The sequence below is a fragment of the Engraulis encrasicolus genome, chromosome 5 (assembly GCF_034702125.1).
Source record: "Engraulis encrasicolus isolate BLACKSEA-1 chromosome 5, IST_EnEncr_1.0, whole genome shotgun sequence".
Classification (NCBI taxonomy): Eukaryota; Metazoa; Chordata; class Actinopteri; order Clupeiformes; family Engraulidae; genus Engraulis; species Engraulis encrasicolus.
In genome coordinates this window covers 33,678,828-33,701,853 of record NC_085861.1, presented here as the reverse complement: position 1 = coordinate 33,701,853, position 23,026 = coordinate 33,678,828, and the positions used below count along the sequence as shown (strand labels likewise).

Genomic DNA, 23,026 nt, shown 5'->3' with positions numbered 1-23,026 from the left:
AGGCCTGCTCCAAATATTTCCCCAAAAGGTATCACTGTTTGCTAGTTGTCTGCTGATGTTGCATAACCGTTTGGATGTTATGGGAATAAATCAAGATGGGTTTTTTTATGTAAACATACACCTGCCCCCATTACAGGATCTTGGAAAAGGCTGAAAAAAATCCTCAGGTACTGACAAGGCCAGGGTAGTGTGAGTATTATAACTGCATGTCGAAATTGGCTGAACCCTGTCCCTGTCAATCCATTTGTTGTATTGCTAGTTCTTCCACATCATTTTAATGTATTGTGAGATTCATCTGTCTGATGCAACAATACGTTGTGGATTATAAGACCGTACGTGTTATTGTAGGCTACTTGGAGCACACCTGGAACTGTTGTGACAGTCTCATTGCATTTGATTGATGTACTGTATGTTCTGGAAACCTACAGTAGTGTAATGGGGTAACCGTCACAAGGCTTGCCTGTGTCCTCCGACTACCATACCTTGACTCTGAGGCACAACAATCAGCAAAGCCATGGCAGCCAAGAGATTGGTCGAAACGTCATGCTTGCCAATGATTGAATAAAAAGAAAAAAATAACTTCAAGAATAAATAAATCCAAAGGAGTGTGCGAATCTTTTTTCCAAAAATACGTAATTTTTTTGTTCAGCACCAGGGATTGTGCACAAATAACTCTCTACAAGCCAAGAGATTGACACCAAATGTTGCAGTGAGCTCCTATTAATGTCATTAGTTGTCCTAGACATCCACCCTGTTGTAAAAATGTAGTAGTCTTCACACTAATAAGGGTCATGGGTAAGCCTTTAGGGCGTCAGGTTGCCAGTTCAACTCCTGACCTCCCAGGCTGGGGAGTATTAGTCAGTTCTCTCCCCCATCATCCTCCATGACTGAGGTACCGTGATCATGGTAGCATCCTGTCATGCTGCTCCCTTGGGGCCCCATTGGGGACTGCCCCCTTGCACAGGTGATGCATAAATGCAATTTTATTGTGGGCATATGTGTACATCACAGATTGAATAACAACACATTGTTCATTAAGACAAAATGAGCGTCATGGTACAGATTAGACCTAACATTGGAAATGACCCTGAACTCACACTCAGAGGGAAGCGTCAATAACAAGGGGGAAAAAAACATTCCACCGAGACCCTTATGTGCAAAAACCGAATCAGTGTCTCAGTTGTCCTGAAAAATGACTTGTGGAGAACAAAGAACATCCTTTCCAAGACATAGAGCCAGGGACAAATCGGCAACGCTCAACTGAAGTTTGCATGCTCTTGCCCTGGCATGTAGCGGGACATTGAAAATACAGTAGTCAAGCGGTCCTTCCCAGACAGATTATTGGCAACCAAACATTAGGTGCTTTTAACACCCAAGAAAAGCTGAAGGTTAGATGGTGCATGTCAGCATGAAAGGAGGTAGTTAACTGAATCCATTTCAAAATAATGATAAGGAAACAAAGGTAGTGATCATGAAAATAGTGATGTTGTGCTACATGTCGCCAGCCTTAGGGCAATCTAATGCTGGGACCACACAAGCATTTGGTGAAAGCATCAGTGCTGGCCAACGGAAAAGAGTAATGTAGGCCTACCTACTTTAACTGTGCACATGACCCAGGGCACTCAAAGATAACAGTGGCAGCTGAAGATTTTAATACCCAATAGTCATAATACTCTTTTGGGCCTTTAGGGCACAAACGTAATGTTAATGTGAATAAAAAATATTCAAGCAGACTGTATCTAACCATAACTGATGAGGATATAATATTGTTTACCAGATCAAGTTTCATTTCAGTTATGACAATGACCAATGGGTTATGAGAATGAACTTGAGGGTTTGAGAGGGATAGTGGTGGGGCGCTGATGGCAAATTTCCAAGACACCATTCCACCATACAGTAGCTTTGTTATGGGTGAGGGTACAGCCTTGTCTCACAGCAACCTTATTATGTTCTTTTCTTCCTTTATCTGTCGTCTATCTCTCCTACCATTCATCACCTCAGAAACAGTATTTAGTCACGTAAAATGTTTGAGCAAGTCTGTGCCGAGTTCTGTTCGGTCAAGTGGACACGTCAGTCACAAGTCTTCTATAAGACCCTTCACTGAAGTCCCCCATCAACTTGGAAGTCATCCTGTGCCATTTTCTGAGTAGACGCTGCTCTGTTTGGAGGTGTGCCTGCCTAGCCTGAAATTGTGTTCACCACCGAAGATTTACTGGATCTCCTGTCCAGCTCATTGTCTCTCGGATATCTTTTTGAGGAGGATTTGTTTGCACCAGGACTTCACAATGAAACAAGGAGTGGTGTTGCTACTCTTGTCCGTGTCTGTGGCATCTTTTGCCCATGCTCAAGGTATTCATTTTAAGGCTTTTTTTACATTTAATGACATCACACATTCAACTGAATGCATGTCTCACAATATTGTACCCACATTAAGAGATAGTTTGTTTTCCAAACATTTTTTCAACTTCTCTTCCCAGACTCTGTGCCTAAGGTGTCAGATGAAGCCTCTGCAGTGGAACAATCTCAGAGTACGTCCTGCATACTCCTAGACGATACATCTATTTGAACCATACACACTAAATTAATCTTGGTATTGTTTATTTAAAAATATGTATTTGTCTTCTACTTTAGAAATTGAGTCTGAGACCAAGGTCATCAGTAAAGATCCAAAATCTCGTGGAATCCCTTGCAACTGCTCTGGTGAGTGTAGAACAACAATCTATAGTGTCAAATATAATGGAGCTTTCTTTTAGATGTTACGTCTACACAATTTCATATTTACATATTGGTCATTTTCAGCACATAACATGGTCACATCAATAATGTATGGCCATTTAAAATGCTTTTGTTTGTATGTTTTGACGTGAAGTAGTATATTTGATAACTGCATACCTGACATTTTGACTTATCATATTTTGTCACAAATGTATACTGTAGCCTGCGATTACTATCTGTACTTTATTTTACACCTTGTACTGTACTGTTTTTGGGGCGCCACACATGGTGGCAGCCGTTACCCTAAATTTCCCCTTGTGGGAACAATAGACATAAGTCTAATTCTATCTGGTGTGGCAGGAATACAGTGGCATTAACCAGTAACAGTAAAGTGAAAAATGTATTAATAATTGTCAATGCTTGTTGACATTTGAAAACCTAGTTGGTCATTTCCTTAAGCAAATTTAGATGTATTTTAAAGTAAATATGGATTTGTGACTTGTGTCCACTGTTCAGCAGGGCAAAGGAATCGTGCTGACCCAAACTGTCTTTGTCCATCACCTCCCAAGACAGTTCGCAAAAGAAAGCTTCTAAGTATGGCTTACTATAGTGTGATTCTAAGTAATCAAATTATACTGTATGAGTGGTGATCGTAATATGACATTTTTTTTATTTATTATTGTGTGTTGGGTAACAGGATGTCTTCAGAAGTCAGACTACATTAAAAAAGGCAACCGGGTCCTGGTGAAGTGTCTTAAGGGAAAACCTTCTGGTGGTGGCAGGGTCATCGGCAGTCCCGTGTAGTGTCACAGGAAAACTGTTGGCTACGGATCTCCTCCTCTCCTCTTCTGATAAAATCTTACTTTGTTTAATCTTGCTTGCATGTTAGAAATGTTTCATCATGCTCAGTTTATTCACCTGTAGGCCTACATGTTTAATACTGTAGCTGTGGGATATGTAAAACCATGTGCTGTAAGTTTGTGCTACTTGTCACATAGAGGAAACAGTACTCGGAATAAAATATACACATTTTTATTTTTAAGGCGAGAAACCAAAGGGTCTACAGTATACAGTCCTTTCAGCTACAAGTGCATCATGATATTAGAACTGTGCATCCCTGATAAATAAGGAAATAGGAAGTATAAATAAAAAGGCTGACTTCAGTTTAAAAAAAATAAGCGAAACGAAAAGTGAATAAAATATATTTCAGATTTTAATTTATGCGTAATATATGAAGACTCTAGATGTAAAAACCTCTAAGCACATTATCAGAAATTTTGTAGGAATTCATCAATAAAAAATATAACCCATCTAAAAAGAGCAGTAAGGTAGATTTTGTATTACCAAGTACAACAATGCAAGCAAAAATTAAGAAAAGTTGGACTCCTCTTTTTGAACAGAAATATAGCCATTTTTTTAGATTCTTGACAAATGTACTTAGAGGGTTTTTGCAACTCAACTCTTCATATATATTTTCTTGTTTTGTACAGGCATTCACATGTTTTGGCATAACAGCCATGTCTTTCTGACCGAACTCTGAGGCAGCATGCATTAATAACTCATTTACAATCACTTGCGATTAAATCAAAATATTGCAAGACACACACCTCATCAATGTCCAGTCTGACATACAGTAAAAATGATTATATTGTTTGGGAGTGCCAAGTGTGGACCGGGGGGTCGTTTTGTGTACTGGTTTCAGTAAAACCAGTTACCAAGAAGGGAGAGGGAAAGAGCCAGCACAACTGTCAGAGTCAAGTCAACTCGACACTGAAGAGGAGAGCCCGAATCAATATCTGAGAGAGAGAGAAAGGAAACACACAAAAACAAAACACACTCTGTATGATGTATGCATTGCTTCAAGGTACTTTACAGTGATATTCATCTGCGATTTATGTTAACAACTCAAAACCAAATAGAAGTGCTACTGTCATGATTGACTTAGGCGTAGTTAAAATAGTAATTAGGTATTAATGTGCTTACCTGGTACGTAAAAAGTGGCAGCAACAGTGACATTGGTCAGAGGGTTTTTGGCTTGGCATGTGATATTGCGGCTCAGAAGTGCATCGAGGACGGGGATAGCAATCACATTGCCCTCTCCTTCCACTTTGCCATCTCTGCGCCACTCAAACATGCTAGGAGGCTGGGACTTCGCCACACATTCAAGAATCACTGGATTTTCCGCTGTCATGTAGATTTTCACGTGACTTGGGCCATCTGAAAGAAGAGGCAAAAAGCGTAGTTTATAGTAGAATTTGTATTTATTTCAATGCATATGTTTGTTATTCATATGTAGGCCTAAACCTAGGCCTATGTAGTTATCCACTATACAAAATGGTGAGAGAAATTTGATCAGTTGAATCACTCACAGCAGGCAAAACACAGAGTGCAAATGAAATACTTGAATTTATGTTTTATTCACATTTAAATCAATTTAATATTTACTGAATGTTGGCCTTTATCCTGGCCTGATAAGCACTGTAAGCAAATATAAAACAAGGGGAAGAAAATCTTTGAATGACTCACAGCTGGCAAGGAGCTCGTAGGGCTCACTCATATGCCTTTTTAAGATGTTTGCGACCTCACACTGGTAGATTCCATCATTGGCGATGGTGAGTGGTCTGAACTTCAGTTCAGTTGTATTTACGGGTGTCATGGTGTTGTTGAAAACAAGAGGTCGGCTGTTCCTTATCCATTTGATGCTGTCGTACGGTCCCTCGACGTCACAGAAGAGAGAGAAGTCGTCATTGTTCATTGGAATAGCAGGCTTGTGCCTCAATTTTACGACTGGAGTCTCTGTAAAACAAAATGAAAAAATAAAAAAACAGACAAACACACACATACATTTCAAGGCAATGTCATTTCAGTATGCTTCATCAGGCTGAGCAAATTCACAGCAGGTTAACATAGCTGGGAAAATATTTGTCTTACTAAACCAGATTGTTATGTCTAAAATACAAACAGTAGAAAAACTTATTAGCTCAATAAAGGAGGTTGCACTTTTTTGACCTCATTTTTTCATTTTAGTGGAGTGGAGTCAATATGTGCCAATTTATGCACATATTTACACTGCACCGTATATGGTCAGGATTAAGGTTAGGTAGACATACTATGTGTAAGAGCATACTATTTCAAGCTGTTACATTGATACACAAAAAAGGAACAGTAAAAAGCCTGACAAAAAACAGCATAATTTAACATATCATCACTGAAAGGCGTTCACTTTCACTTTCAAATGAATTTTCTCACCCAGAACTCTCATGGCCATTGAATCGGAGCTGCTCATATTTGTGACGTTGTTGTAGGCCATGCACGTGTAGTTCCCAGCATCCTCCAGAGAGAGCGGAGGGGTGATATACTGGGAGGAGTCGTTTGCCACCAGTTCACCGTTGAAGTACCAGCTGAAGACACTGGCGGGCCACGAGGAGGCACTGCAGTTGAACACCACCTCCTCCCCCGTCTCAGCTAGAGCAGGTCCAGAAATGTTGACATCTTCTGGCCCAACTGTTCCAAAAAGTCAAAAAGAAGATGTATTTTGTTATTTTAAAAGGATAATTGAAACATCATTCCTGCAGTTACAATACACACTGGCACATGCATAAGAAGAATAAATAGGCGAGTACATTTAGGGTTTAACCCCAAAAAAATTGATACAAAAGGTTTTTTTATGGATTCTCTAACTATTGGACCTGCTAAATGACATACTAAAAATCTAGTAAAATCTGACTTTGGGAAATGAGTTTTTTCAACATGGCTGCCATAGGCTTATTATAAGGGTCAAGAGACACTCCAGGTGAATAGGCCAAAAAATTTAGCTTGCCGATATCACCATGAAACTTAATCCGGTGATTACTCACATATTTGTGAGAAAAAAATGTATTGCAAGTTTTCTGAAATGTTATGTTTTAATATGGTAATTGGACTATATCTAATTAAATATGCATTAAATTTCAAAATGCAAAACCTCAAAATCTGAAAAAGCCAAGCTCAAAATTACTCTTTTATTTTGTTTCTAGTAAGCCAGAATATATCTTCAGAGGAGATTATGGACATCTCTTTTTGTTTTGTAGTAAATCTAAAAATCTTTGTGCAGACACACCAGCTAGCATTTTTTTTTCAAAACATGATTATTTAACATCTCTCTTAGATAAATAATTGAGTTTTATGTGTCTCAAGTTCTTCCAGACATTCTTTGAGTCTGGTGGTATCATTCTTAGCATGTATCAAGGGCAAGATCAGCTGTCCTCAAATCATAGCCTCTCCACAGAGGTGTCCTAAGGGCTGGTGCTGGGACCCCTATTTGCCATGTACACCACATCACTGGGCTATGTTATCTGTTCTCATGGCTTCTCATACTACTGTTACACCGATGAAGCACAGTTACTTTGTGCCAGATGACTCCACGGTCACATACATTTCCGCTTGCCTCTCTGAACTATCCACAAGTATGAAGGAATGCAACCTTCAGTTGAGCCTCATCCAAATGCACTGCTGGTGATCCCAGCCAAAGATTTAGGTTGCCATGATATCGAGCTCAATATGGATTCTGCTACTGTTGCCTCAAATAAGGCCACAAGAAGTCTAGGTGTCATTGTTGATGACCATCTATCATTCTCTGACCACATAGCCTCGGTTTCCCAGTCATGTCCTCTTTTTCATGCCCTAATTGAATACAAGGCCCTGACCCTTGCCTATGAAGCTACAACAGGCCCTACTCTGGCTTACCGGAAAGCTATGCTAAAGCCCTATGTCCTTTCAGGACATTGTCTCCAGTACCAACCGTTTCACCTTGCCCTCTACTTACACATGTAGTGGCTCCTGTCTATTCAGTTCAGCTGCTGAAAGACCCAAAATACCTAGTGACACCATGATTCATCACTGATGATGTGCCCTGACAAACAGCACATGGATATTATCATAGCAGTAGTGTATTTATCCACCCAAACAGCACTCCAAACAAACAGATCCTGAAAACATGTTAGTTCATGCCAATGTAATTATCATGTAGTAACCTTTATTTAAAAAAACTTTGATCTTGAAAATGACACCTTTCCTGAAGTCAGGTTTTCCTAGATTTTTAGTATGTTATTAAGGACACTTAGAGGTAACAAAATCAGTTGAAAAACCTTTTGTATCAATTTTTTTGGGGTTAGGTCTTTTTTTTGCATAGATGTACTCGCCTAAAAGGATATTATTAATTTATGTAAATGAATACATAATCTATAATGTAGTAAGCTTTCTCTCTCTCTCTCTCTCTCTCTTTCTCTCTCTCTCTCTCACACACACACACACACACACACACACACACACACACACACACACACACACACACACACACACACACACACACACACACACACACACACACACACACACACACACACAGAGGCAATTTTAACACTCACAGTTCACTTCGAGGTTGTATGGAGGGCTGGTCTTTTCGCTGACTTTATTGAGGGCAGTGCAAGTATACATTCCATCGTCCTCGAGTGTCAAAGACTCTATCGTCATGGTAACGTTGTCCTCTGAAAACTCCACACTGCTGCTGTAATTTAGCATCATGCCGTCCTTCATCCAGTAGATAGAAGAGATCTCGCTGTTGCCGGTACAGCTTACACTGAACATCTGACCACGTATTGGCTTCTGATAGTCATCAACGACTTCAACTTCTGTCAGACGGGCTGTGAGGAAATGAGGACGCAATTGGAATATTACAGACCACATGATTTAGATGCTGAGAAATAGGCATGTCTAGAAAACAAAACACAAAGGAGCTGTAGACGAATGAGTAATGAGTCTTATAAAAAGGACAATATTGATTATGATGAGTGTAGAACATGCTGGCCCATTTACACTGTGACAGTAATAATCTTTAACATTGACATATCACTTAAGAAAAATATCCTGTTTGAAATGTCAAATGATCTGAGTTGAGGTGGCTTTTAGTTAAAGAAACATGAGCTTAGCTAAAAAAAGCAGGCCCAATTGTGGCCTCAGTTTCTACTACTTATTGATGATGATGGTATTTACAGATGACTTCTAGGGATGCAGAGGCTGAATCGTTCAGGCCCGTCACATTGTTGTGTGCCTTGCAGGTATATTGGCCCTCATCCGCATGTGTGAGATTGGTCAGCATCAAGTGAGCGCCCTCTGTTTCCATCTTGATACCCTTGAAGTGCCATGTGAAGATACTGGGCGGCTGGGACTCAGCAGAGCAGTTAAGAGTAACGTCTGCTCCAGCTGGTTCCACCGATGGCACCGCAATAGTGGTATTCCATGGACCATCTGAGTGGAGAGATGTTAAATAAGATATTTTAGATATTAAGATATGTTAAATTAGATGTTTTAGATATTTAGAATGAGATATTTTAGATATTTTAAATTCGTTTTTAGTTTTAAGTTTTATTCGTCAATTTTCAAAAAGGTGAACATTATTATAAACTGATGTATTTGACTCTGAAAGGACACTGGAAGTATTTGCTTCAGTCACCCAGTCTACATTTAACTGCCCATTCGTGTGTGCAGTTGCAGTGGCACGCATGCCCACACACACACACACACACACACACGCACGCACACGCATGGGCATAATTTTAGGCGTGGATGATGGGGACATGTCCATACCACTTGAGATGAACCTTACTTGTACCCACCATTTATTACAAATATAATGCAAAAATAGCTAACCCGGGCAATTTGTCATATTAATGCCCCTACCACTTTCCAAGTCAAACCAACACCTCTGAACACACACAAACACACAAGCAGGGCACTTGAAAGGTGTACTTACAGTTCACCAAAAGATGGTACTCAGCACTGGTTTTGTTGCTCACAGGATTCATGGCAAAACACGTGTAATTGCCATCGTCAGACATCTCAACTGGGTTAAATGTAAGGGTCAGATTGCCATTGGAGATTAACATCCGGCTGTTTGGATGCAGATATTCTCCATTCTTCATCCAATGAATGGAGACCTCGTGTAGATATATGTCACCGGATGGCAAAATAAAACAGTTAAGGGCAAAGGTTTTGTCCAGCACAGGGGGGCCGTCGGCTTCCGTCACTATAACCTCTTCGATGATGTCTGAGGACAAAAGACACACATACAGACACATGTGCACGCAAGCACACACACGTACGCACACACAAACACAATTACATGTTATTAGAATGTCTGGGAAATGCAGCTGCATTGCAATGGTATACCCTGCAGCAATTACAGTACTTAATCTTTAATCTTAAATACCACCAAGACACTTACCAATGACTATTAGCGTCTCGTTGACAGATTTGGTGATGTCTGTCCTATAGTTGTGTGCTGTGCAGGTGTACTCTCCGCTGTCAGATGGATTGACTGACGGCAACATGAGCACCCAAGTCGTCGCAATAACGGAGCCGTTGAATTGCCAAGTAATATTACTGGGAGGCCAGGAAGCAACGGAGCAAGAGAGGTTAACGGTAGATCCGGTAGCAGCGATGGTTGGACCTATAATATCCATCTTCTCAGGTCCATCTAAAGAAAGGGAAAATGTGCAACTAGTCAAAAAGTCAAAGAGCCAAAGCTTTATTGTCAATTTCTTCACATACAAGGCATACAAGGGAATGTGAACTATCCATGTGGAATATGTTGGCATGTGTAATACAATTTCAAGTGCAAAAATGATTTATTACATTGAATAGACTATATTTATACTCTAGTGATTTATAAATGTAGAAAGTCAAACAATTTGCATATACTCTTTAAAATGTTTATCAATGTCTTTGTGTGTGTGTGTGTGTGTGTGTGTGTGTGTGTGTGTGTGTGTGTGTGTGTGTGTGTGTGTGTGTGTGTGTGTGTGTGTGTGTGTGTGTGTGTGTGTGTGTGTGTGTGGTGGTCACTTTGAGAAGACATTACATTCTATATCTTTCTCTCTTTTTGGATGATTTGGTTATGCTCATGGCGTATCTTTTACACAAAGACTGCATATTGAATACTCACAGAAAACCTTCAGGTTGAACTCATTGCTTGTGCGATTGCTCACTGGATTAGATGCTGTGCACTCGTAGTCACCGTCATCAGAGTGCATAAGATGGCTGAAGATCAATGTCTGGTTGTCATCGGAGAAGGAGATTCTGTCATTTGGATGCAAGACGCTGCTGTTCTTGCGCCAGACAACGGAGTGCACCGGTCCACCGGTCACATTGCAGTACAGTTTGAACATGTTGCCAAGTATGGGTTGCCAGCCAACCAACTCCACCATGGCCGCCGTTATTGGATCTGAAGTGATTAATAACAACATATGGCCATGATCTGAAAACATTTTCGATGTCAATCTGGTCTCATGCAGGTAAGAAAATGCTCAGTGTGCTAACTCTTGGCAACTCACAGTCGCAGACTGCAAAGTCGTGTAACTATGACAGATGACAGAGAAATAGCAATCACATTTATTTTACTTTTGGAACTGGACAATGTGCTGGATCCCCCCCCTTTTGAGTGATAACCTCACTACAGAGATACGTATCCAAAACATCTAGACGACTACTGAGCCGTACAGAAGCGTTCTTTTGTAGCCCCATAATGTGCACCTTTCCTCTTGTGGAATACTGCAATAGCCATTGAAAACACCTTACTGCTATAGTACTATGCTACTATGCCACAGAGCCAGTAGTAATGAGCTGGTAATTGCCATTCTGGTAATCACACATTTATAACAGGGGACAAATCTTAATGGGTCAAAAAGTTTCATGGAAAATGCCAGAATGCTGTCTCTCACTCACCAATGACCTCTACCTGTGTGGAAGCACGGCTGGTCTTTTCAGTCACATCATTACTGGCCTCACAGACATAGCGCCCACTGTTGGAGGGGCTGGCATTTTCGATGGTGTGCATCCATTGATTTCCCACTTTCATCTCTCCATTTGTGTCCACGAAAAGCCAGGTGTAATTGCTCGGCGGCATGGAGTGTGCTGAACAGTTGAGCATGACTTTCGAGCCGGTCGCAACTGGATCAGTTGGACCCGAGATGACAGGCATCATGGGTCCATCTGTACAATAACAGTGACATATTAATACTACAACCGCCACCCACATCACAAAAAGATCCCTTTCTGCTGAACTACATATAACCCAGTTGTTCTTCATCTTCTTAGTCACTACACAGCTGTTTTTTGGAACACATCTCGGACCCCTTTCCACAGAGACTAACTAAGAGCCTCGTAGAATCGTGACCTCAAGCTTCATAGCATTCATAACATTTAAATCCAACAGTCATTAAAGAGGACAAAAATATACAGGCAGAAGTGAAAGGTATCTTAAAGGATTTATCCGGAGTTGGAACAAGTTTGCCTGATTTTTGCATGTTTGGGATGAAATACAGTCACTCTAGAGCAAAATCAAGGCAAAAGGATGCGTTTTGAGAAAGTTTGATAATATCACGTTAGCCTCGTTAGCCATATCAGCTATGCAATATGAAAGATGCGGGCATCGTTTTTCGGCGGTTACACACATTTCAAAAACACAACATTTTAAAGTCTTGCACAGCTCAAAACAACGTCACACTTACCTCGTAATATGTTGAGGGTATCCACACATAAACCAAAGTGTCCAAAGTCCTTCATGTATTCTTGAAAGGTCTGCAGAATGTGTTTTGTGAAGCTACTACCTTGAGAATATCTAAATTACGGACAAGACAACTATTTGACACTAAAGCCCACCAAGTAGATTGCCGAGTGCGTCGCACCATCAGCTATGATTATTTCCATAGCGAGTAACCACAGCTGATGGTGCGACGCACTCGGCAATCTACTTCGTGGGCTTTAGTGTCAAATAGTTGTCTTGACCGTAATTTAGATATTCTCAAGGTAGTAGCTTCACAAAACACATTCTGCAGACCTTTCAAGAATACATGAAGGACTTTGGACACTTTGGTTTATGTGTGGATACCCTCAACATATTACGAGGTAAGTGTGACGTTGTTTTGAGCTGTGCAAGACTTTAAAATGTTGTGTTTTTGAAATGTGTGTAACCGCCGAAAAACGATGCCCGCATCTTTCATATTGCATAACTGATATGGCTAACGAGGCTAACGTGATATTATCAAACTTTCTCAAAACGCATCCTTTTGCCTTGATTTTGCTCTAGAGTGACTGTATTTCATCCCAAATATGCAAAAATCAGGCAAACTTGTTCCAACTCCGGATAAATCCTTTAACATTCATACATACATTCATACATTTTCCCACTCGCTTCTTGTCACCATCTCACACTGTCCCATCAAATAAAAGCATACAAGGGCAAGGCCCCTAAAATATATATATAATAATAGAAACAGAACTCACAGTTCACTACGAGATCAAACACGGGGCTGGTGGCGTTGCTGAGAGGGTTGGAGGCCATGCACGTGTAGTACCCATCATCTGACCTCATCACGGGGTCAAAGGTCAGCACCTTCTTATCGGAGGAGACGTGTGTGTGGTTGTTTGGTGTGAACGGCATGCCATTCATCTTCCACGTCCGGTTGTACACCGTGCCATCGGACCCACAGGTTAGCACGAGCCCCTTGCCGTTGACAGGCAGGGAGCTGTTTGGCACAACAGCAGCCCAGGTTATAAGGTCTGCAGTGAGAGGAAAGATGGTGATAGTGAAACAGCAGTTTTGTCTTTTTAGTCAAAACAAAGCACTATTTACTATTTCAACACAGTCCCCGAGACAAGGCACTTCAGCATATTTATTAAATTACAATATGATGTTTATTTTCATCATCTTCTTATAATGATGGTACGCTTGACTTGTCTCAAATATTGTCACCAAACAAGAGCAATATGGAGGTGCCATAAGGGTGTAATAAGTAAGGGGAAAATCTTACCGATGACCGTCAGCTCTTTGGTGGCAGTGTTGGTGTCACGGGTGATGTCATTACTCGCCAAGCAAGTATAGTTGCCACTCTTGTCTTTGCTAACAGAGCTCATTCTGTAGACTGAGCCTTCTGCCACCGTGTTCATACCAAATTTCCAGGTGTAGTTTGCAGGTGGCATGGAATCGGCGTAGCAGGTAAGACTGACGTTGGTTGCTGTGGCTATGATGGATGGTGATCCAGAAATGGTTGGCATCATGGGTCCGTCTGTGGCATACAGAAGGGAAGTTGAACTTTTTTTCCGATAACCAATCAATTTGTTATACGGTGGTGACTGTGGCTTTTAAATCATCTCTACATTTCTAGTCTGCTGTATGTAGGCTATACGGTGGCTTTTTTCAAATCTCACCTGGCTGTCTATGCGTCTAACTTCACGGTTCTGTCACAGTACCATAGTGTGTGTCAGCAATGACCCTGACTCTGACATTAACACTGTGTGCTGCATTGAATGGTTCTGTCAGCGTATACAAAGTCAACATTCACACACAAACATTCTCTTTCTTCGCTGATAGGCCCTGTAAATATTCTACCGGAGTCAAGCATGTCAGTTGAAGCATAGCTAGACCGACTACCGTACATTTAAAGTAGTGGACAATATGTAACATATACTCAGAACATGGTGGTACATACAACCACAGGAGGATAAAAAGTAATTACAAGTCATGGGGGTTCTGTGATTCAATAGGTAAGGCTTCATGTCATGAATCCAGTGTTTGAGTTTGACTCAAGGTAATTTCCTGACCTTTCTGCATCTCTTTCTCACTAGATTCCTGTGACTTATTCATTCTGTTCTATCAGAATAAAGACATAAAAATATATTTTTTAAAAACTTACAGTTCACGGTGAGATTGTACATGGCGCTTGTCTTGCTGGAAACTTGATTGCTGGCCATGCACGTGTAGGCCCCATTGTCTGACTTGACAACTGAGCTGAATGTTAATGTCTTGTTGTCTTTAGAGAGCTCGGCCCCATGAGCTTCAGGATTAAAATAGTCGTTGCCCATCATCCATAGGATAGTGTCCGTAGGGCCAGTCACGTCACAGCTCAGTGTAAATGTCTTGTTTAATATGGGGGGTCCAGCCACTTCTTTTATCACAACAGCTGTTATTGGATCTGTAAAGCGAATGCGGGGAAGAAAAAGAAATTCAAGCTCAGTGATTGATTAGTAACTGAAGCAAATGTCCCAGGCGGCCATTTCTTCACATACACACTTAATCAGTGTTGCTAGATTGGGCGGTTTCCCGCTTAGGATGACCATCTGTGAGTAAAAAGGGCATTTAGCAGGAAAAAAACGGCCAATTGTTGGCCATAGAAATCAATAGAATTGCGCAGGATTTAGTGCTTCCAGGCGGGTTTTGAGCATTTTTGGGGCTGGAAATCATTTGGCAGCCTCATCTGGCAACCCTGCACTTAATTGACAATGGAGTTCACTGCTGTGGTGGTGCCAAATAGGCCTGATAACTCAAAATTTAAATTTAAGTGCTAGTGCCATCATTGTCTGTCATCCCCTTTATGACCCACACTGGTATTCAATTTCAAATACTGCATAGCCCTCAGACAAGAGGTGAAATACGCCGTAGCCTACAACAAACATAAAGAATGCACATATTGCTATCAAGATTACAGGTCCTTACCAATAATTCGTAGTACTGCTGAGATTTCTTCGCTTCTTGAGGTGGCATGGTTGTGGGCCTCACACGTGTACTCGACAGCTGTACTTGCCTCTATGTCGGTGAGTGTAAGGAGCGGGCCTAACTTGTTCTGTGGAACGCCATTACGTATCCATTTGTATGTAGCTGGAGGTACAGACTCAGCAGAGCAGGTGAGGTTCACACTGGACCCTGCCTTATATGCCACTTCATGTGGGGATACCTCCATCTTCAGGTTAATGGGTCCATCTGTCAACAAAGAGTCATAAGTAGCCTATGGTGCAATAGGTCTATAAAACGTATTGACTAAGTAAGCTAGGAAGGGAAGACACTGTGCATCCAACCTGTAGGTCGATCAAAGACAAAAAAAAAAAAAAAAAGCAAAAATGCTTTAAAGGACCAGTTCAGTCAATTTCAACATGCAGTTGTAATGATCACACTACCCTGGACTTGTCAGTACCTGAGGGTTTTTTCCCCTTCTTCAGCCTTTCCAAGATCTTGGTCATTGTAATGGGGGCAGCGCTTTGTTTACATTTCAAAAAAATGTTTGTATTTATTCCCAAAAACATCCGAAAGGTTACACAACATCAGCAAACAACTAGCAAACAGCGGTACCTTTTGGGAAAATATTTGGAGTAGGCCTATGTTATTTAAAAAAAAAAAATGTAAACAAACGCTGCCCCCATTAGAATAGCTCATATCTCGGAAAGGACTTAGCCGAAAAATGTGGTATCACCGGGTACTGACAAGTCAAGGGTAGCGTGAGCAATACAACATCATATTGAGATTGACTGAACTGGTCCTTTAAGGGAACTTAAGGGGACTCTTAAAATCAGTTAGTTTGTTGCATTTTCGCACATTTTCAATTTTACAGCTAAAATTGGAATTAAACAAATTTGACTCGACACCAACTTTAGACTAAAGTAAAGCATCATTGCAAGCTAGAAAAGGAATAGCCCTGATGATATCTGATCACAGGTGTAAACATTTTGATCTTGGGCTAATTTTACTTTGTCTGTCTCCATATTGATTAGCCTAGTGGGAAACATTAAATGACATTGGGCTTTCAGACACACTGCAATGTCTGCACTGAATGGGGTGTTTCTGTTGTCCACAGAGAGGAGCCACACTTTCTGATTTTGTTAATCAAAATATTCATTCAATCAACAATTCAATCATCAATTCTGTCATTTTGTTTACATGAACAATCCATCTACTGTATACCGTACATTGAACCACAATATAACTATAGGATCGACATGTAATGTTGTGGAATAATGTACATATTGTACGTATTGTAAGTTATTTCTAAGTAAATAAGTAATTTATCTTACCTCAGAAAACCTTAGACCTTAGACCTACATAGCCTGTCCTTAGCCACTTGCAAGCTTCTGCTCAGTTATCGCTACATCTACGTCTGGTATTATTGGACGAGGTTAGGTTACAGCGTCTCCCCTCAAGCCATCAGGATGCTTAACTGCCATGAAGTGCATAAAAAGAACCACTCCTTCTTCCTTCTTCATTTATTTTTTTCAACCTACCTTTTTTACTTATTCATTTAGGCTACTTTTTTTACTGTGGAGACTTCATTTTCTACATTCCTTTTTTTAGTTCATGTTTTTTTGTGACTTTCAGTTCAAAACTTTTCATTGCTAATGAATTGTTGAATTGCACATTACAATTGCTTACTTTATATAATAAGAAATGCACAACTATACCTTTTCTTATACATGTTCCATGCACTTTATATGTCTGTAAAGTATTGTATAGGTAGGCCTACTCTAGTGTAATGTATGTGTACTGTCTATGTCGAACTATCTATGTCCACACCTAAAGTCTATGTCTATGTCTGCATGGGAAAGTAAGAAACGTAATTTCAATTCTTTGTATGACAGTGCATATGAAGAAATTGACAATAAAACCGACTTGACTTGATTTGACTTGACTTGACTTGAATTCACGAGTACATTGACAATACATTGCATAAACCAAGACATCCAGGGAAGGGGTAGAGATGAGCACGAGACAGCAAGGACACATTACATGCAAATGGACTGCATACCAAATGCATGACCAAATGTTAAGGACTGGGCAAAAATCCAAATGTTTCAAAGTGCAGCAGAGTTCACCCCTCCCAACTGCAATTGGTGCTCAGTAGGTAGTCTCAGACCCTCTGTACGAAAGTACATGTGTATGGTAAGACCAAAGTATTTCTGAGTTAGTCGATGACACATTTTAAGTGGACAGACTTTGCATTCTGTCTGTGAAACTGTCTACTAGCTCTTGTTCTCCTGCGGCTATTGGTGAAGTTTATGGTTGAACGCTCTCTTGTTTGTGACTAAACACACTTACGTTTGCACCTGCATCCTCCTGGCCTCTGCTGCCTCCATGGATTCACTCGGTGGTAGGGCAGTCAGAGTGATATGGCAAATAATCTGATCTCAATATTGTTACATACTGACCGTCAGGCTATAGATTTCGATCATGTCAGGCTATAGATTTTGATGATCTGCTATTATCTTGTTTCTACAGGTATTTCCTTATTGAAAGCATCTGCAGTAACTGTCAATGCACTCACAGCCAAGTATGTATGTTTTTTCTTTGTGTCATTTGTGTATGTAGTTGAGCTCCCTCTATGCAGGAGCCTATTGCAAGGGTGAGCACTGAGGAGGGCTCGGGGGGTCACGTGAGACATGCAAGAGTGACCACTGTGGTTAAAAGAGGTTCTCTAAATACATGTTGTCATGGGCCAAATGAGATGTTCCTAAAACAATATCTTAACTGGTCTACAGTAGGCCTACATGAGAAAGACAAAGTACATTCTAATATAAGCTATATTCACGGACATCAACCTTATATGGACGGTTATATTATATTATATTCACGGAAGGGTAATACTCACAGCTTATGTTGAAAACAATTGGACTGCTCTGTATACGGTTGAGGTCATTGGACACATTGCAGAAAAATGACCCCACGTCAAATCGAGACACTTGTTCGATCTTGAGGGTGCTGCCACCGTTACTAAATTGAATCCGATTGCTGGCTTTCACAACCTCTGTATTGTTGATCCACTGGAAGTGAAGAGGTGAACCTTGGGCTGAGCAGTCCATAGTGACCTCTTGGGACTGAACCACGTTGATAGCAGACGCTGTCACGGACACATTGGACACAGGCACTGCAAATAACAGCAACAAAATAGCATCAACTACTTCATTTCTGTATAGCTTGTTAATTTTAGTAGCATACATCCTGAGTTTATGCTTCACATTCACAGATGTCATCTAATTATTAAGCGGGCTTGCAGAGCAAGGCCCGATTCTAGTAATCTCTAAGTAAAGTTTATGCTTGCTTGCTTGATTCTCTTGTGCAGGGCAGTAAAAATAGAAAATGGATCTCCTCCTAGGCCTTTCGAGATAGAGACACCGTTCAAACACTAAAACGACCGGCTCGGCTTGGAGATCTTTTGTTCTGCTATAGCGTGTCCGTGTCTCTTGTCGTTTTTCCGTTTTTGACGATTTTGTCAAGTTTGGGTCCCCATTGAAAACAATGGTAGAACCTTCATGAACCAAGGTTCCGCCACTCAAGAGATCAGAGTGTGGGAGGCTTTTTCGGTCATAAAACATCAACACTTTCACCTAGAAGTTTAGTTGACGCGTTTTTAGTGAGCTCTATGGGATGTCTCCAAATTGTCAAAGTTTTATCTCCCAACTCCCATTACTTTTTAAATGGCAGGTGTGTAAATACGACAGGGCTTTTACATTGGTTTTCCCATTGAGTCTTGAAGTGCCTTTTTCAAGAGGTCACCGCATGTTCCACAAGAGGTCCATTTGTGACTGAACCGTTTAACCTATAAACTTCATTCAAAGACTGTTAGAAAGATCACATGTCTGACTCCAATCTGTGACCAGGACATGTACCAATTCTTTTTAGTTTTTTTACAACGATTATCTAAAGCCCTAGAAACTGTTTTGGATTCTGCCCTCTGCCTTAGAGCACCATACTAACTGCCATAAAGTCAATCAGAACAGGTGCAGCCAATATAGGGTTCCATCTCAACTGTCACTTTCTCTCAACATTCTATTTTTAACGAGCACCTGCAACTACAATTCTAGAAGTCTATTGTTCAGCTCTTCAATGCAATCTGATATTGTCTTGCTGGAATGTTTAAGACAGCCAGCTGCTTGGGTCAATGGGAATGCTGCTGGATTAGAGATATGGAGGTTGGGAGTTCGAATCCCACTCCGACCCATGTTGATTTTCAAAATTATATCATATGCAGTGTTCCTTAGCCAACTTCAAATACCATGTATGTCATTTAGTATCAATGGCAAATGTGCTGGATTAGAGATATGGAGGTTGGGAGTTCGAATCTCACTCGGACCCATGTTGATTTTCAAAATTATATCATATGCAGTGTTCCTTAGCCAACTTCAAATACCATGTATGTCATTTAGTATCAATGGCAAAGGTCCTGGATTACAGATATGGAGGTTGTGAGTTCGAATCCCACTCGGACCCATGTTGATTTTCAAAATTATATCTACCATGTATGTCATTTAGTATATCCCCAAAACGCAGAGCTACATGACTTTCAAGATGGCTGAATCTAAGATGAATTGTTTGGCCCATAACTTCTGACTGGATGGATGTTTTTTTTCTCCAACATTTCTTTTAGCTTTGTTTTCTCAATAGTAGTTTGTTTTTAATTTAGGGATAGAGATATAAAAAATAAAACTGCTCATCTCTGCCCCAAAAGGCAAGCCCACTTCCAGCATTTTCTGTGAGAATGCAATCTAGTTGATATTTACCAGCACAATTAATTTCTAAGTTTTCAATATGGCTTGGGAATACCCTCTTTTCGTACATGAATAGGGGAATCTTCTCCATTTTGAATGACCAGTCAAGGCTGCTGATCTACTCAGCTAAGACCAGACCAATATTCATGAGAAAGATCCAATTTGTGAATGGGCAGCATGCATTTTAATGATCTTAAACTACACATTGGGGCTTTAACACTGTTACATGTTTCAGTTGATTAGTAGGGCTAATATACAAATGGCATCAAAATGCAACAGCTGAAATAGAAAAAAATAGACACTTAATTGGGTCCTTTCAATGAAACAAACAATATTATGGTTATTTATGACACAACATCTCTAACACTACGTAATCTGTTCCTCTTAACCCTTTACTCTGTAATCCAAATATGCCTATGCATAATACAAATGTGGTAATGCTTTAAATTACAGTTCCTTTTTTAGTGTAACTACATTTAAAGTCAACATGTAATATTATGTTCTTACACATACATAACTAATCCTAACCCCAACTTGTACGGTGCAAGTGCATGTTGTTGGACTCTTCATTACACTGTACATAGGCTAATCAATGTGGCAGAGGCACTATAATCTACCTAACATACAAATTCTATTATGCACAATGAGGTGTGTACACTGTAACAGACAGGGAATACATTAATTCGCTAAACATGTTTTGCCCTTGACCATGATTTCATAATAACCAAACACTACTACACAGCCAAATGTGTTTGCTATTCCTCACTACTCTGCTATGCCTCCCACAAGAAAATGTGACAAAAATACATTTTTGAGCTGAAATAATTTCAGCTCAACATCAGGTCTGAAAGGTCTCAGGTGTGGGTTTTATTTAATGTATATTTATTTAACTTATCCATTTAACATTTTCTTGAAATACACATAGAGAAGTAAAGGTACACATACCTTCGGATACAAAAGCGTGGTAACACTTTTTCTTGACGCCGGTGTCATAAGCATGTCATTACAGTGTCATAATAGTGTCATGGCACAGTCATAGATAAACATTATGTCCATGTCATAAACATTATGACACTTGGCCTTATGTGGCATTCGTTTATGGCAAAGACAACTTGCCATAACTGAATGACACTTAAGGCCAACTGTCATAAAATGTTTAGGACATGGACATAATGCGACACATTCATAACTGTGCCATGACACGATTATGACACTGTAATGACATGCTTATGACACCGGCGTCACGTGAAGTGTTACCAAAAGCGTGCCTTTCAGTTTTGGTACCTTAAGGTCTACAGCACAGAGGCTTTATGATGACACACTGTATCATAGGAAGTACATGATTTTAAAAGTACACTTTGGTAAGTACATAATTGCACACAGTAGATCTTGTATTTCTCTGTAGCAACTTTAACACAGGCATATATTTTTTTTCCTTTCTGCCCTGCAAAATGATCTGTCTCTGCTTGTAGACTTGGATGAATGTGATAGACAGGCACACTGTGAAGACTTGAATGGAATATGACGTCACTCACCTTGGACTGATAATGAGAAAGTCTCATGATAAGTGGGTGAGGCACCATTAAAGGAATAATTTCCAGAATCAGCAATTTGGGCAGAAATTACCGTCAGTGAATAATCTGTGCGGTTAAAAATCAATTTATTTTCAAAACTTGGAGTTAGAATAAGGTTATTAGGTGGATAAAACAACAGCACAAGAGCTGACTTAAAATTCCATGATCCTGCATCTATGGTCACACTGGGATTGGGGACCAAGGTGGCATTTTGTCCCACGAGGGCTGTTACCTCCTCTACAGCATGAAGTGCTAAAAGAAAGACATGTAGAGAATTAGCAATATCCCATACGTATGTCCATACTAACAACAGGGCTGATAATGATTTAACCCTTGTGAGGTGTTTGAGTCTTTTTGAGCCATTATCTGTTTTATGTTTGAGAAAAATAGTATACGTTATTATTATTTCACACTAAGATTCACTGGCTTTGGATCATTTTCTCCTTATCTTTCTCTCTCTGTATATAGTGGCTCAATCCGAGAGCTTGGACTGAGTTTACACTTTCTTCACGTCTTCTTATCTTTCTCTCTTTGTATCTCTCACTCTCAAAACAAATATATTATATACACAGAAATTCACAAGAAGGATGAAGGGAACATGAGGGTGAATATGAGCTATGTTTTTTCCCCCTTTTTAAATTATTTTTCTATATGACCAGGTCAAGGTGACCCAAACACCTTCTATGTAACACCTTACAAGGGTTAAACCTATGTCTCCATTTTAATATCCGGTAATTGGGAAGAATAAAACATTTCAGTAAGCAAAAGTGCATTACCTGGATAGAAGCAGAGCTGTAGAAACACAACCAAAGCAACAATATATCCCATCTTCATGTGACAATCAGTGAAAAAGCTGCCCAGTGCCTGCGTTCCCTGTAACTGTCCTACCTACTAGCAGAATGTAAAAAAAATAAATACCTCTCTCAGAATAACCCTCTCCCTCTTTCTTTCTCAGCAAACATTTACCCTGCACTGACTTTGAAGTGACATGCATGCAATCTAATGCAAAAGAAAGAAAATAGAGGTGGGAGAAAGCTAAGATCCCACCCTCCCATCCCATGAGTGCACCTGTGCCCCACCCTCTGCTCCTGCCCATTATTCAGAAGGTCCAGCCTGCTCCGTTGCTCACCTTGCTTAGGTGTTCACTTTGGGAGGCTCACAGGTAAATCCAAGTTCCACTGGTTGACCAATGAGCTGAGTCGCTACATCTGAGCGCCGGCCAATCAGACAGCTGTGACGCTGTCCATCTGAACTAACCTCACATTTGTGTATTGTGGTAATAGCTCCTCTAATTTGAATGCTGGTAGGATGCATGCTAGGCCAACATGGATCGCTGATATCGCAATGTGTGTCTTTTCATCTGAAAATTCAAAACAACACCATGGCTCCTATATACT

The 23,026-nt window shown here is 40.3% G+C and overlaps 1 protein-coding gene across 1 annotated transcript; it reads right to left on the bottom strand.

The window, feature by feature from the left end:
- Positions 1 to 3,906: 3,906 nt before the first annotated feature.
- Positions 3,907 to 22,587, bottom strand: LOC134449291 (hemicentin-1-like). Its single transcript, XM_063199153.1, has 17 exons — positions 22,406 to 22,587; positions 21,591 to 21,881; positions 18,159 to 18,434; positions 15,242 to 15,505; positions 14,442 to 14,720; positions 13,560 to 13,814; positions 13,033 to 13,308; positions 11,473 to 11,739; positions 10,694 to 10,972; positions 9,977 to 10,228; positions 9,506 to 9,799; positions 8,746 to 9,000; positions 8,121 to 8,396; positions 5,965 to 6,219; positions 5,242 to 5,511; positions 4,699 to 4,932; positions 3,907 to 4,511 (listed from the first exon to the last, which is right to left on the bottom strand). Exons 1-17 carry the CDS (start codon positions 22,461 to 22,463, stop codon positions 4,414 to 4,416), a joined length of 4,179 nt encoding a protein of 1,392 aa, XP_063055223.1. The 5' UTR covers positions 22,464 to 22,587; the 3' UTR covers positions 3,907 to 4,413.
- Between the last annotated feature and the right edge of the window lie 439 nt (positions 22,588 to 23,026).

Coding starts and splice junctions, on each gene's coding strand:
- LOC134449291 (XM_063199153.1), bottom strand. CDS start 22,463: ATGAAGATGGGATATATTGTTGCTTTGGTTGTGTTTCTACAGCTCTGC. Junction 14,721..15,241: donor AGCAGTACTACGAATTATTG/GTAAGGACCTGT, acceptor TTCGCTTTACAG/ATCCAATAACAGCTGTTGTG. Junction 4,512..4,698: donor TGCCACTTTTTACGTACCAG/GTAAGCACATTA, acceptor TCTCTCTCTCAG/ATATTGATTCGGGCTCTCCT.